A 15087-nucleotide genomic window follows, 5' to 3' on the forward strand; every position below is an offset into this window, starting at 1 on the left:
AGGAAAGTGGCATTTGAAACAAAAAAGTATGTTTTAATTTCCGTAATTCTAAGCAGAAAGCCAGCTATAAATGGTAACCCACTCCCTCTGGCTTCTAGTGGGGATCGAGGTAAGATAACAATATACATCTAGCTGCCTGCAGGTCAGAAGGAGGATTTATTATCATTACAATAATAAACAGCCAGTTGGCCTTGATAACTTCCCAAAGCCCTTCCACACTGGGGATGTCATTGCCACCTCATGGGACTTTCAGGATTATGTACAATTAGTACCCCAGCTGTAGGGAAAAGGAACCTGTAAATGATCCAACATCATACAGCTAAGAAGAGCCAAGACAGGGCAATGAAAGGCCTTTTTAAGTGTCTCCCCGACACCCAGACCTGTGACAAGCACCCACAGTGACGATCCAGATAACCTTTCCCTTTGTTTTCTACTTTTGAAGATTTTAAGATTTTAATCTGAAATGGGAGGGCTTTAAAGTCAAATTTTTGAGCACTGATTGATTCCTAAATTCAGCCCTAATCTGATATTCTTAGCATGATTACCTCTTGATGTGATCACATCTGTCTTTTCCCATTTTATTACACTTAACGGTGAGTACAGATGATTCTATGTAGAGGTGCACAGCCACTTGAAAACCTTCCTCCACCCAGCCCTCAGGTGGCAAGGTCCATGTTGACTGCCCGGCAAGTATGTATTGGGAGGACAGAGTGTCCAGCTGAGAGCAGTGATGTCCTGTCTGCAAGGACCTCACCAACCTGGAAGAGGAGGCTTCCCAAGATCCATCTTTTTCCTCAATCTGGGATGAGCCTGACCAGATTTTTGCTCCAAGATGACTAGTTTCATGCTTGGAGCACAGAGTTTCTCAAGGGGACGCTATGGCCATTTGGAGTGAGCTGATCTTGGTGGTATGAACTGTTCTGCTCAGAGCAGGTTATTTAGTGTCCTAATTCTTTCCCAGTATTGTCCATTAGCAAAACACCAATCACTATGATGAGCAAAAATAAAATCATCCCCCACACTGAACTTTCCCATGGGGCAGTACTGGCTGTGGATGGGACTGTACAATGCACAGTCAATGATGTTCCAGAAAAAAATGTGTGGAAGCTGTGGCCGACAGGTGTAAGGTGCTTCAAGGAGCCAGATTGCTTTGGGGTGGTACATATGACATACACTGAAAATGTTTCTGAGAGTGAAATGATTTCCCCATTCAGCCTCTCCATTTCTGAAACAGGAGTAGGGAGTGAGACTTTTTTAAATACAAAGAGATAAAAGCTGACGATTCCATCACACTTGCTCCATGACAGGCTCAAGGTGCTTTGCATATATCAATTCCCCTAACCCTTCCAACAGCTCAAGGAGAGAGCTATTATTAAAATCATCCCATTTTGCAGGTGAGAAAACAGGCACAGTGGTAAGTGACTTGTCCAGTATCACACAGGTAGTTAACCACAGAGCTAGGATTCCAAACCAGCCTGTGTGGCCCTAGATTTGCATGAAGATGTGGAAATGGAGTTTCTCACTCCGTTTTACTTTACTATAAGGATAGAAAATTCTGCCTGGATATCCTCATTACCAATGCCCCAGCTGTGAGATAGCCAAGCAAATTGGGTTGTTCTGAGGTTGCGGTTTCACTGCAAGGGGTTTGGTTGTGTTTTAGCATCAGGAGCAAGATACAGCATCATGATCTGTGTAGAAACTATGATCAGTAAGTTGCAAGAACACTGAGTCTCAGTCTGGTTGGGCTGCTATAACAAGAACTATGGTTGGTAAATCTCAGGCTTCTTGGTCTCGTGAACTCTTTATCATGATCACAGTAAGTCCTCAAGATCATTTCTTTATATGGATTATCTATCAATATTTACTGTATTTGGAACTAAACCTGAGAAACTTCAAATGCTTATTAATCCATTTAAAAATAGAGCTAATAAGCTCATGACAGGATAGTAATCAATAACATGGCTTGACAAAAAATATCCTTTCCAAAACAAATTAGTCAGAAGAATGGCATTGTCAATGTTTTTGCAACCTCTGCAGTGTCTAGATAGATCCTCATATCTGTTTCTGCCTTTAATCTATCTGTGAAGATGTGGACACTGTGCTCAGGTTCGAGTATGTGAAAAAAATATGACCCGACCTCTGTATAGAGTTAGAAAAGGGAGAACTAATTTTAATGTTTTCTGATAACTATAGGTATTCTTCTTACATATACCAAAACTCTACCAGCAATAGATATTTGGGGGGTGGAAGGTAAGTTGAGATAGGGTCTCACTATGAAACCCAGGCTGGCCTCAAACTCATGACCCTTTTGTCTCAGCTTCCAGAATGTTGGGATTACAGGAGTGCACCACCACTCCCAGCTAATAGTTTCTTTTATTTTATTAGTGCATATTAATTATACAAAACAAGGGATTTTATTGTATCTTCTTCATACATGCATTTAACATCCTACCCTCCATATTCTTCCTTATCCTTCCCTCCTAATAGTTTCTTAAAAGCTAGATACATGAGGAATCTGAAATCACATTAATGAATTTGTCATATACTGTGACTCATTCTGTCTGGGCTGCTATAACAAAATACCATAGACTGAAAGCTTATAAACAACAAATTTATTTCTTGCAGTTCTGGAAGCTAAAACCAAGGTGCTGGCAGATTCTGTGTGTGCTGAGGGCCCATTTCCTCATAGTTGGCACCTTCTCACGGAAACCTCACGTGGCAGAAGGGACAGGTGTCTCTCTGGGGGCTCTTTTATAAGGACACTGACATTAGCAAGGACTCTGCACAAGCACACCTCTAAGAGCATCGTTTGAAGGGCTAGGTTTCAACGTATGAATTTGGAGAAGCATCAACATTCTGCCCACTGTACACCGGCAATGTAAAACCATTGGCCTGTCTTGCACTTTGAATCTTTTACATATATACAACCCACAGATTTGTTAGATGTTGGCTCATTGTTAAATAGATCTTTCAAAAGTTGACATATTTCACTGTACGGTATCCAAATGTTACCTTCATGATCACTACCCATCTCATCAGAAAATTGTTAAACTGATTCTGGCAGACACAAGTTTTCCAAACCTGAAAGCTCAAATTTATCATTGGCAATAAATATCTTTAGTTCTTTTCTTTGAATCAGGTTTACTTCAGAAATGTGTGCTACTCATTCAAGTTTGAATAAACACAGTTTGTCTATCAATCTTTCCTTCAAGTGACAAAATGGCACTCCATGTTAAAAGTTTATGGTTCAGCTCACAACTAACTTCACTCCACAGTGGCTTTTCCTAGAGACACTGATGCATGCTATGCCACGCTAGGGGCCTTTCACTTGTACTTCCTGTTTTGTATTAAAAAAGACATGAATGCAAGGGTTGAGATTTAAGAAAACTGATGCTATTCAATGCATCATGAAAGCATTCTTAAGTGAAATTGACTGTTTTACACAGTGACTAAGTTGTGGGGAGGAATGCAGTCAGGCACTAACAGGTCACCAACACTTCTATTCCCCATTGCTCTTATGTCATCAGTGTAAATGTTAGCACAGTGAAAAGGTCAGTTATCACCTTGGTGTTAATACGATGGTCATTATGACTTTGTGACTCCATAGAAAGGACCTTGGGATCCCAGGGGTCCAGGGTTTGCACTTTTAGAACTACTGATATTCCAGGGAACATCACAGTGATCCAGTGTTAAGCAGTATGTAAGAACGAAGAAGGTGCTAGATCAAGATTTAAAGGTCTAGATTTCCGTCTAAGGAACAGGTCTTTGACCTTGGATGAACCACTTAATCTCATCCAAGGGACTCTGTTTCCTCATCTGAAAAATGGAATCCACACAGTTACTTGTTCAAGGGTACTCAAGGGTAGGATCAAAATAAACCCTGAAGAATCAATTTAAAGACATTTCCCCTAGAATCTTATGTGAGATCTGAGGATACAACTGTTCTGCTGAAGACTGGGGAGGTGCTTACTGCTGAGGGGAAGGTAATTGTGAAACACAGACAGGGGCCTGAGGGGCAGGAGCCATCAGGCTTCACTCTGGCACTGCAGGGACTCCTGCTGGTCTGGGAAGGGAGGGGCTTGGTAAAGCCAAGTGTGGCCACTTTAGGCCACAGCAAGTGCAAGACGGCATCAAGAGGCCCAGAAGCCTCATTCCCCCACTCAACCCATTGCCACTCTGATGCGTGTGCTCCCCTGCGTGTGTCACACACAGTTCCTCACAAGCCAACTCCCACCCAAGAGGTATTGGAAAGCAAGATTTTGACAGTGATATTTTTATCTGGAAGCCATTGAGTCTGATTTTTTTTTTTTATTTCTAAGTACATGGTTCTCCTACTGCAGCATTTTATTAGTAAAAGCAAATTCTGGTGACAGCCCTCACAAAAGATCAAGACAGCTCCATGTGTCATGACTGATGTTCAGACTGCAGTAATAAATATCCTTCTTCTTAGGACTCCATCCCAGGACATTTCTGCCATCTTTCTTTCTCTCTCTCAACTTGTGGTGTTTTACATTTTCTGTTTGATGTAGCTCTAAGTACAGGAAAATTAAATGTTTATTAGCCTGAGTTTTAACATTTATCTTTCTATGACACAATGTCAGTTTAAAATACAAATATAAGCATTTAGCTGATGTGTTGAGTCACTAAATTTACAGAATTTGTATTTTGTAGTTCATGTATGCACATATATTTCTTATTCGTATGATTGCTACATGAAGCAATTATTTTTATTTTATGTCTTTGTATGCACACATTCTATCAACACTTTCTACCTATGGTTTACTGATAGTAAGAGTCGCAGAAAAAGAAAGGGAGGTCTTCTCTTTCCCTTTCCTTCTTTTCCATGACTCCCAGCGTAATTGGTTGGCTGATCCAGGAAAGTAAACGAGAAAGAAAAGATATAACAGAGACATTGGTTGATCATATTTCTTCTAACACCACATGCAAAGCAATTTTGGTTCAAACCGAAAGCATAGATAGTTCTTTGGGGCTGGCAACTCCCCCCTCAGTTGAAGACATGATGTGCTTACCTATTACTGCTCTGAGTTCTGTTTAACTCCCACTTGTCATGGGTCTTCTAGAATTCTGTGCTCACAGGGCATCCTGAATGCTGCATGGAAATGGGTCAGCAAGACACAGTGGGCAGATTGCACCATCTCCTCTGCCCATGACGTGCTCCAGTATCCCTTAAGACTTCATTCACGAGTACAAGACAAAATTAGTAAGAATTTCAAGACAGAGACAGCAGAGAGTTAAACAAAGCTCAGGCCACTTTTGAACAGAGGGCTCTGTGTGACTTTCAGCTCACACACATATGAAGCTGGCCCTGCCCAGTGGCTCCCAGGCCTGCCACACTGAACCAGGTAGTCTCTTGGACACGCTGTTCCTTCCTACTGAAGATCACCAAGGCATGGTGTCCCCCTCCACCTGAAGTAGGATTCCCTTCCTATGGCCTGAGTGTCTCTGCTTTCTTTTTGATTTGGCTCAGTCCTCACACTGTCAGGAAAGCCTGCCCCCTGCCCAGTCTGAGCCCCATGCAACAATTCTTCAGCACATACCTCACAGTTTCTACCCTTCACTTATGGCTAGGTGACTGCTTATTTCTCTTCCCAACTGGACTGCAAGCAGAGTGTGGGCCCCAGCTGGATCTGGTTCTCTTCCTCTCTGTCCCAAGGGTACCTGATACCTAGTTCCTGATAAAGACTTATTGAGTGAATGAATAGATGATTTAATAAGCAAATGTTTTTGCAATGTGAACACAGGTATCTGGTGAAGAGGTGCAATAAATGAGGAGAACATGAATTTTAGATTTTGTTCAAAAAGGATCAAATTCTGTTTCAGTTTGAGCTGATGGTAAAAGTGAGGACAGTCCTTCCCCTGTGTGCTTGTCTATCTTTTCTATCAGGGAAAGAGTATTTGAGAATGCATGATCCTGTATTTAAGGTGCTTAGAAATTTGTCTTTGTATCCCCAGTCCTAGTACAGTGCCTAAGATTTAGTTAGTATGTTAGTCAGTTTTCCATCACTGTGATAAAATACTTGAGAAAGTAACTTAAAGGAGGAACAATTTATTTGGCTCATGGTTTGAGTCCATGGTACTTGGGTACTTGGCCCCATTGTGTTGGGCCTGAGGCAGGATGAGCATCTTGGCTGGAAGCATGTGATGGGCAAAGCTGCTCACCAAATGGCAACTGGAGAGAGAGAGAGAAAGAACTGGGATAGGATAAGACATATTCTTAAAAAGCCTGCCTCCAGTGACCCACTTCCTCCAACAAAGCCCTACCAACTAATAGCCATTCAGCTATGGATTCATTAATGGATTACCCCACTTACCAGGTTAGCACCTTCATGGACCAGTCACTTCTCAAGGTCCCACCTCTAAACATTGCTGCATTACGGATCAAACCTTCAATATAAGTCTTTGGGTGGGAAGGGCACCTCATAGCCAAACCATAGCTCTCAAGACATGTTAGCTCAACTGGGGGTGTAGCTCAGTGGTACAGTGCTTGCCTAGTGTGCACAAGTCCCTCCCTGGGTTCAATCCCCAACACCACCCAAACAAAAGAGTTAGTTCATTTGAATTGAAGCTAAGTTGGATGGAAATGTGTGGCCCTGAAACTTCCTTTATCTTGCTCTCCCCTTGTTTCCTCTTTCTCCTCCCCACCTCTTTCTCCTTTCTCTTATTAAGAATTGCTGAGTCTTGAGAACTACTTTGGTTGTGATCAGATGTTTCCAACAGAAAATTACTCTCATCTATTTTAGGTTTAACTTGGCTCTTCAAAGAGAAATGGTCTGATTAGCCTTATAATCATGGTGGTGGTTGGGCATTCCAGAGAATGCCCCAGAGCCAGTCCAGGTACATTGGTAATGTTCTCACACTGGCATTGATCTTGTGATAGAGTCACAAGACAGGTCCTTTAGAGGTTCATCCGTTAAACTCCAGCTACTTCAGTGCAGAAATTAAACCCAAGGAACAAATGAACTTGAGCCTTGTCAGGATGGGTAGTACTGAGCAACAACACCTAATGGAAACCAGTGTTCCTGTTAGAATTTGGTCTTCAACCTGTCTTGTCCATTATTCCACGGTGACATTTGAGAAATGGCCAGGGGGGCAGGCAATGAAAATGGAAAGCTCATAATGAAATTGAAGATCGAAGAAATAATAAGAAAAACAAAAGCCTAGAGGTAAAATTCTTATTGATTGAACACCATAGAAAACATTGTAAGCGATCAGGGCATGCTTCCTATATGTCAAATGAGGGACTTCTCTCCTGAGCGAGACTTTAATTGGAATGTGAGTTGTTCTTGGAGGCATCCCTGAGGGGTCTCACTAGAAGTGATGGGGCTGTTTGGAGATGATGTGGTGGAGTGGAAAGCACACAGATTTAGGAGTCAGGCATACTTGGGTTTAATACCCAACCCAAAGCTTAGCTTTGTCACCTTGAGCAAGTAATTAACCTTCCACCTCCTCCTCCTTTTTCTCCCAATTTGTGTAAGTTTGTATAAAACAGTTGCTTTTAGGTTTTTTACAAAGGTCAAATGAGATGATTTAGACAGAGGTACAAAGCAAAGTGCCTAACAAGAATGTAACCTTATTATCCCATCTTCTTACCGTGCCAACCTGGGTTAGGGTGAAGCAAGCAGGCACCTGGGTCACCCTGACAGCGAGGCCTCCTGGGTTCATCCTAGGTGGCTCACTTGTCGCTCCCTGATTCCAGGGCAGTGTTCCTGGAGCAATGTCAGACTGAGGATGAAGCATGTCAGAGTAGATGCCCTCCCAACAGCATCCTCTTACAGATGGCACAGGTGAGACCCAGAGAAGCAACACACTTTGACTTACACCTGTCAGTTAGTGCTCAACCTGGACTTTGCATCCAGACCTCTCTGCTCTAAGCCTGTGTTGCACCTGCACTCTCTTCCCTGTACCACCGAGCACTCACATAACCTTTGCACCGTCAATAGCCTCTGGGCATCTTTATAGCATCTTCCTCACAAGTCTGAAAATTCTCTCAGCTTGGAACAGGACATGTCTCAAATTTTCATCACATTGCAAGGCACTTACTACAGGGCTTGCTTATAGTCAGAGTTCAAAAAATAAATATCCACAATGGGAAAAAAGCGAGATTCTCATGGCCTTAACATTTCAATGCAGAGAAATAGTTATAATAAACCTTAACCCAGCTGAAGGGGTGAAATGCATTAATTTCACAACATGTTCAGCTCTTTAAGAGGTTAGCTTTTCAGGCTCCACAGGGAATCTTATACTCACTGAGACTCACCCCCACTGTTTCAAGAGAGAAAATTGCCATTTCGAGTGGTTCCCTTGTCCCCACTGGGAAGGAGTAGGTGAAGAGACATAATGGAGGAGAGTGGGAGGTGGAGGAAATTTGGCTGTAGCAATGGGGAGTATTTAAATAAGGAGTAAAGGAAAAAGAAGAGCAAAGCTGCTCATGCTTTAAGGGAACCTGGGGATTGTGTTAGAAATCTAGAGTCTGGTACAGCCAAGGCCTGGGACTTCCTCCCTCCCTCCCTCCCTCTGTCCTTCCCTCTCCTCCTCCTCTTCCTCCTCCTCCTCCTCCTCCTCCCCTCCTCCTCCTCCTCCTCCTCCTCCTCCTCCTCCTCCTTCTCTTCCTCCTCCTCCTCCTCCTCCTCCTCCTCCTCCTCCTCCTCCTCCTCCTCCTCCTTCTTCTTCTTCTTCTTCTTCTTCTTCTTCTTCTTCTTCTTTTCTCTCTCTCTCTCTCTCTTTCTCTCTCTCTCTCTCTCTCATACTAGGGATTGAATTTAGGGCTTCATACTTGCTAAGTAAGCAGTTCTACCACTTGAGCCACACCCCCAGTTCCTTTTGCTTTTAATTTGTTTTTCAGATAAGATCTGACACTATCTTTGCCCAGACTTGCTTTGGATCAAGAATCTCCTATCTCCACCTCCTAAGTAGCTGATATTACAGGTGTTCCTCACCATACCTGGCCAAGGTTCTGTATTTCTAATGAGCTCTAGGTTCCTCTGATGCTGCTATTTTGTGCAATCAGTTTTAGGTACTGAGGATGTTTCATGGGGCAAAAGGCTGAAAAACCTTTGGCCTTTGAGTCTTTTCCTTGCAGTTATTTGTGTTTTAACTTTAGGCAAGTTCCTAAATCCCACAGCTGGCAAAGGGCAAGCAGGAAACCTGCTGGGGAAACAATGTGGAACCTGGGAACATCAACCAGGTCCCCAGCACAATGGCTCACATTTTTCCCACCTGGATGGACCTAATGAGTGCCGCTTCCATGCATGAAACATTTCCATTTTCCTCTCTGTGAAATGAACCCATTGGTCTGGATCTCTGGAGATTAACAGGAGACCGCTGAGTGTGTGAAGGAATTCCATGGAGGTTTAGGGCTTGTGGATCTGGCCTGGTAGAGGCCCTGTCTTCAGTTTGGCAATTCCCACTCACGGTCTTACTTCTTTCTGCAGGAGAAATCTGTGCATTCAAGATCCATGGCCAGGAGCTTCCTTTTGAGGCCGTGGTGCTCAACAAGACATCTGGGGAGGGTCGGCTCCGTGCCAAGAGTCCCATCGACTGTGAGTTGCAGAAGGAGTATACATTCATCATCCAGGCCTATGACTGTGGTGCAGGGCCCCGGGAGACAGCCTGGAAGAAGTCACACAAGTGAGTGACGGGCCCGAGCTCCCTGGATTTCCTTCATTCTTTCCATTCATAGGGTGCTCTTTAGATATGTTTATGCACTGGTCACCAAGGGGCCCCAGCCCTGCTCAACTGTTCCCCAGTTCCCCTGCAGGAATTTACAAGTCTGTTTTCTACTCCAGGAAAATGCTACCCACTCTTCTGTCCTGGAAGGTATTTCTAGGACACCTTCAGGACCAAATTCAGTGGTCACCTCTTCCAAGAAGCCTTCCCTAAGTCCTCCTTCTCCCTAAACAAGAGTTAAGATTTTTCTCTGGGTTTCTTCAGAGCCCTGGGATTCTCTTTGTCACAAGATTTTTCATTGCAAGTCACCGCCATTCTCTCCCTTACAGAATTTGTCTCAGAGTCTAATATAGATGAAGAGAAGTACTTTCTGAATGGAAGAGTGAATGAATAGATGAAGAGAATAGGGAAAGGGGAGAATCTGAAGATGAAATGTGTTGCCTAAAGGTGGGAGACAAGGAAAGACAATAAAAAATGACATGTATTTAAAGGGTGGATTCACTCAGAGCAGCGGGTGAGGACAGGTGGCTAGCTCCCAATGGAGAGAGGACAGAGCACTCAGGCAATACCTAAGTGGTTTGAGATTTCTCCACTCATTTGGCCTTGGGCTGAGTTAATGACTTGGGACGTTTGAGAGGATGATGCAATTCTTTCTTTATCACTCTCTCTTCTTTCTGCTTTGTGGTCCAGGGCCGTGGTCCATATCCAGGTGAAGGATGTCAATGAGTTTGCTCCCACCTTCAAAGAGCCAGCCTACAAGGCCATTGTAACAGAGGGCAAGATCTATGACAGCATTCTGCAGGTGGAGGCCATTGACGAGGACTGCTCCCCCCAGTACAGCCAGATTTGCAACTATGAAATCGTCACAACAGATGTGCCTTTTGCCATTGACAGAAATGGTGAGTGTCCTAAGAGGACCCCAGTAGGATCAGGGAAACAAGCCCACCACCCACACTCAGGCCTGCCCACAATGACCTGAACTGCTAGTGAAAAAAATTTAAAAATAATGGAGCATCAAGGGTGAAATTAATGCACAAAGCATTCCAATAACCAAAGTTAGGCAACAAATTAACTCCAGATCTCTTGGTAGCAATGTCTACATGGAAAAATCTTCCAGAACCTGCTTGTAAGTCTTTGGGAGTGCTTCTTGGTGTTGAGGTTGGAACTTGCTCTATGACATAATATTCTATATCCTGAAAACTACAGCAGACTCCATAGAGGATGGAAGCAAATCAAAGGCTCTCATCCCTGACCTCAAGTAGCTTATGATCCATCTTGGGAGAGAAACTAATATTTACAAAACAGAAAGAGAAAACTAATAATGGAGCTAGTTTCCCTATAAAAGGCTAAAAAGCCATGGGAATGATCATTGCACAATGGGGCATCACTAGATGCTAACAGTACAGGGCAAAAGATCAGTGCAAACAAAAGAAAAGGAAGGAATACCCAACTTTAAGTAATGTCTGGTTCAGAACTAAAAGAAGATAATTTTACATTAGTAGAGCCTCTCAATACCACTCCCTGACAGATTCTCGGATTCTCTTACAAGCCCTATAAAATAGCTGCCCTGTCCCCAACACACACACACACACACACACACACACACACACACACACACACACACAGACAAGCAAGTACATATGCAGGCATACACTCACCAGTCGATAAAGCAACTGCTTTGTGTTTTTCTCCTCTGGGTCTCTAATTCCCTGTGATCAATCATGCAGCCTGACCCCATAAAAGCTTTGGATTTGGGCAGTGACAAATACATGGTGAATAGCAACACCAGATGAGTGGAAGGATCTGTGATCAGTGGTCAAGCTCCACTTGGCCTCCTGCCTGAGTCTTGAGAGCCAGAGCCCAGTGAGAGATGAGATACAAATTCCTTCATCTGAGGGTAAACTGCCCCAGTCATGAAGATAATTACTCACCCTGATGAGCCATTTCACTAACATATGCCAATTTATTTCCCTGGCTGTCTCATTAAAAGTGAGTAATGGGCCTTTGCCAGGCCTCTGTCTCCAAGAGGAGAGTGGGCAGTCCTAGGGAGTGTGGGCCCCTGAAAGTGAGAGTTACAAAAGCGGTTCTCAAAGTAATGAAGGCAGAACCTAGGGGCAGATGCAAAAGCAACTCCCATTCTAATGAGCTTCCCAGTTGGCCTTTATCCATAACTTCTATGGATGACCTTCTCAGTTCCTTGAAGAAGTTCTTTGCATGTGTGCATATCAGAGAAAGTGCTGCTCAACTTTTGGGGTTTACTCATTGAGGCCTAGATTTTCCATACCCTTCAGCCCATGGCTTCAGGTAGGTGACTCCCAGTGCTGGTACTTTGCCGGGCTCTTTGCTTTTGGGGAAGAGAAGAGAGCCAGGGCAGCAAGAAGAACAGAAGACACAATGTGGAGTCAACCTGACCTGTCTTTAACCGGACTCTCAGCCTCTTCCAACTGGTAGGCTCTCAGCCTACCTGCCTATAAAATCTTGGCAATAACAATTTCTACCTCATTGTGGGGTTGTGAAGCCTTGAGAAGAGACCATGGATGGGAATAATGTTTTCATGGTACTTGTCATATAAGATGCACTCAATAATGGTGTCCTGATTATTAAATGTTGACCTGTGTGCTTGGGACATGATATTAATTCACTCTTCATGGATTTCTGGACTGAAATTATGACCATGTAACTGTTAGTCAGGACATCACCATCATCTTGGAATGCTCTGAATGAATTTCAGAGGGCATACAGGACCCCGTCTTCTGGAACTTGGCCAGTCACTTTGAGATGAGCTATTGGATCCCTATTTCCATTGGACAAATGGAAAAGGTGAATCCTAAAGCATGAAGAACTTGCTTAACACATAGTCACACTGTGTGGCAAGAGTTGGAACTGGAAACCAGGACTCTTGAGTGTTGGCCCCAGGCCTTCCCATGAGATCACTGTTCCTCAATGATAATTGGCAGGGATGCGTGGTGATGCTATTTAAGTTCATAAACACAAAGGCAGGCATGATATCAGCAATATGCCAGACATCATATGTGGAGATTCCAGCCTTCATTCCCTCCACAAAAAACAAGTAGACAGCTATGCATGAAAGAAAATACCTAGTCTAGAAGAGCTCAGGAATCCAATTGAGAAGATATATGAAATTGGGCGTGATGGCACATGCTGTAATCCCAGCACTCCGGAGGTGGAGGCAGGAGAATCACTAGACTCTGTCTCAAAAAACAAGGGCTGGAGATGAAGCACAGTAGTGGAGTGCCTACCTAGCAGGTGCAGGGCCCTGGGCCCAATCCCAGCATGAAAAAGATTACAGTAACACTGTGGAAGGAAATTAAGAGTAACTGCACAAAAAGGTATAGGAAAGACAGTTTCAGTCACCTGCATCACCCCATCCCCCAGACCAGCAATGATCAGCAAGAGGGGGAACTCTTCAGCTCACAAGTTTCCCTTACAGAGAAAGAGAAGATAGCGTGAACAACTATCTTTCCTAGCCTTCCAGGGTCCTCCCCCAAATGATTCAACTGGACTTCATCCCACCCAAATCACTGAGGAGACCAGCATGGTTGAGATCTCTGAAGCCACTAGGGAAAATTATATGTTCAGGGGCTATCACTATCAGGCATTTGGTAGGAGCCACCATGGTCCCCAGTGGCCTGCTCTGCACAGGACACTAGCATCCCTCTCCACTGAACACCGCAACAGCCCATATAGCCACTATACAACCCCTACAACTTTCATTACCAAAAATCCCACAGTGTGTACCATTGTAGACCCCAGCGGCCTGCTCTGCAGAGGACCCCAGCAGATATTGCCACTGAGGAAAGCAACCAATAACTCAGCAGCAGCAGAGCTTCCACCTTTGCCTCCACTGAACCACCCGTGTGTCACTGTACCCAGGGCTACAAATGAGGGACAATGACAGTTCTGTCAGATAGCATAGACCTTGACTATCCCTTAAAAATACCTTGAGACAAATGACAATGGGAACCCAACATTCCAAAACTTAAGCTGCAGCAAAAGCAGTTCTAAGAAGGGAGTTGATAATGATAAAGGCTTCCTTACATTTTAAAATTTTCACATTAACAGCCTAAGATTACACCTCAAGGAACTAGAAAAAAAAACAAGAAAAACAAGCCCCAAATTAGCAGAAGGAAATAACAATGATAGGAGCGGAAAATAAAGACTGGAAAAACAGTAGAAAAATCAATGATAACTTGGATATTCTGACAAGATAAATGAAATTGACAAGCCCTTTGCTAGACTGAGAAAAAAGAGAAGTGAGAGACATTAAAACTAATACCATGGAAATACAAAGGATTGTGAGACTGCTATGCACCAACCAATTGGACAAGCTAAGTAAACTCCCAGGAACATACAGCCTACCAAGACTGGTTTATTAAAGAATAAAGAATCAGAAAATAGACCAATAATGAGTAAGGACATTGAATCAGTAATTTTCATATTGCCTATGAAAAGCCTAGGAGTTTTGGTGGAACTGAGTTCAACCAAACGCTTACAGATGAACTAATACCAATCTTTTTCACACTCTTCCAAATTTTTCAAAGGGAGGTAACACTTCCAAACCCATTTTACTAGGCTGGCCTTATCCTAATACCAAAGTCAGATAAGGATACCCCAAGTAAAGAAAATTATAGAGCAATGTCCCTGGTGAGCATAGAAGTCAAAACATACCAAATTCGATAATATTTTTAAATGATCAGGTGGGATTTATCCCTGGGATGCAAGGAAGCTTCATCATACACAAACCAAATAAATGTGATATGTTACATTAGTAGAATGAAGTACAAAAACCATATTATCATCTGAATAGATTCAGAAAAAGTACTTTTTATGTAAGATCAGAAACAAGACAAGGATATCTCCTCTTGTCACTTCTATTTATAGCATGGGAAGTAGTAACAAAACAATTGGGTGAAAGAAAACAAAGTCATGTAAATCAGAAAGAAGTAAAAGTGTCTCTGTTTGAAGATGACATGCTCTTTTATATAGAATGCCATGAGGACTCTACCAAAAAACCGTTAGAACTAATAAGGAATTCAGTAAAGTTACAGGATACAAAATCAGTCATATTTCTATCCGCAAACAATCAAAAAAAAAAAGACATTAAGAAAGCAATTCCACTTAAAATAGCGTCAAAAAGATGATCAAGTACTCAGGAATAAATACAACCAAAGTAAAAAATCTGGACACCAAGAACTATATAATCATTGATTAAAGAAGTTGTAGAAAACAGAACTAAGTAGAAAGACAACCCATGTTCAGGGATTGGAAAAAAGAGTATTGTCAAAATTTCTGTACAACCCAAAACAAGTTACAGATCCAGTGCAATTCATTTTGTAAGGCTGGTATTACCCCGATCCCAAGTCAGATATGGACACCATA

The 15087-nt window shown here is 42.9% G+C and overlaps 1 protein-coding gene across 1 annotated transcript in view; it reads left to right on the plus strand.

The window, feature by feature from the left end:
* Positions 1–15087, plus strand: part of Clstn2 (calsyntenin 2) — a 565999-nt gene that overhangs the window by 420998 nt on the left and 129914 nt on the right. The window contains exons 3-4 of the mRNA XM_074060266.1: positions 9453–9648; positions 10378–10586. Of these exons, the coding sequence (XP_073916367.1) occupies positions 9453–9648; positions 10378–10586 (405 nt within the window). The remainder of the gene's footprint in view (positions 1–9452; positions 9649–10377; positions 10587–15087) is intronic.

Source organism: Castor canadensis, chromosome 17 (genome assembly GCF_047511655.1).
Source record: "Castor canadensis chromosome 17, mCasCan1.hap1v2, whole genome shotgun sequence".
In the NCBI taxonomy this organism is placed as follows: Eukaryota; Metazoa; Chordata; class Mammalia; order Rodentia; family Castoridae; genus Castor; species Castor canadensis.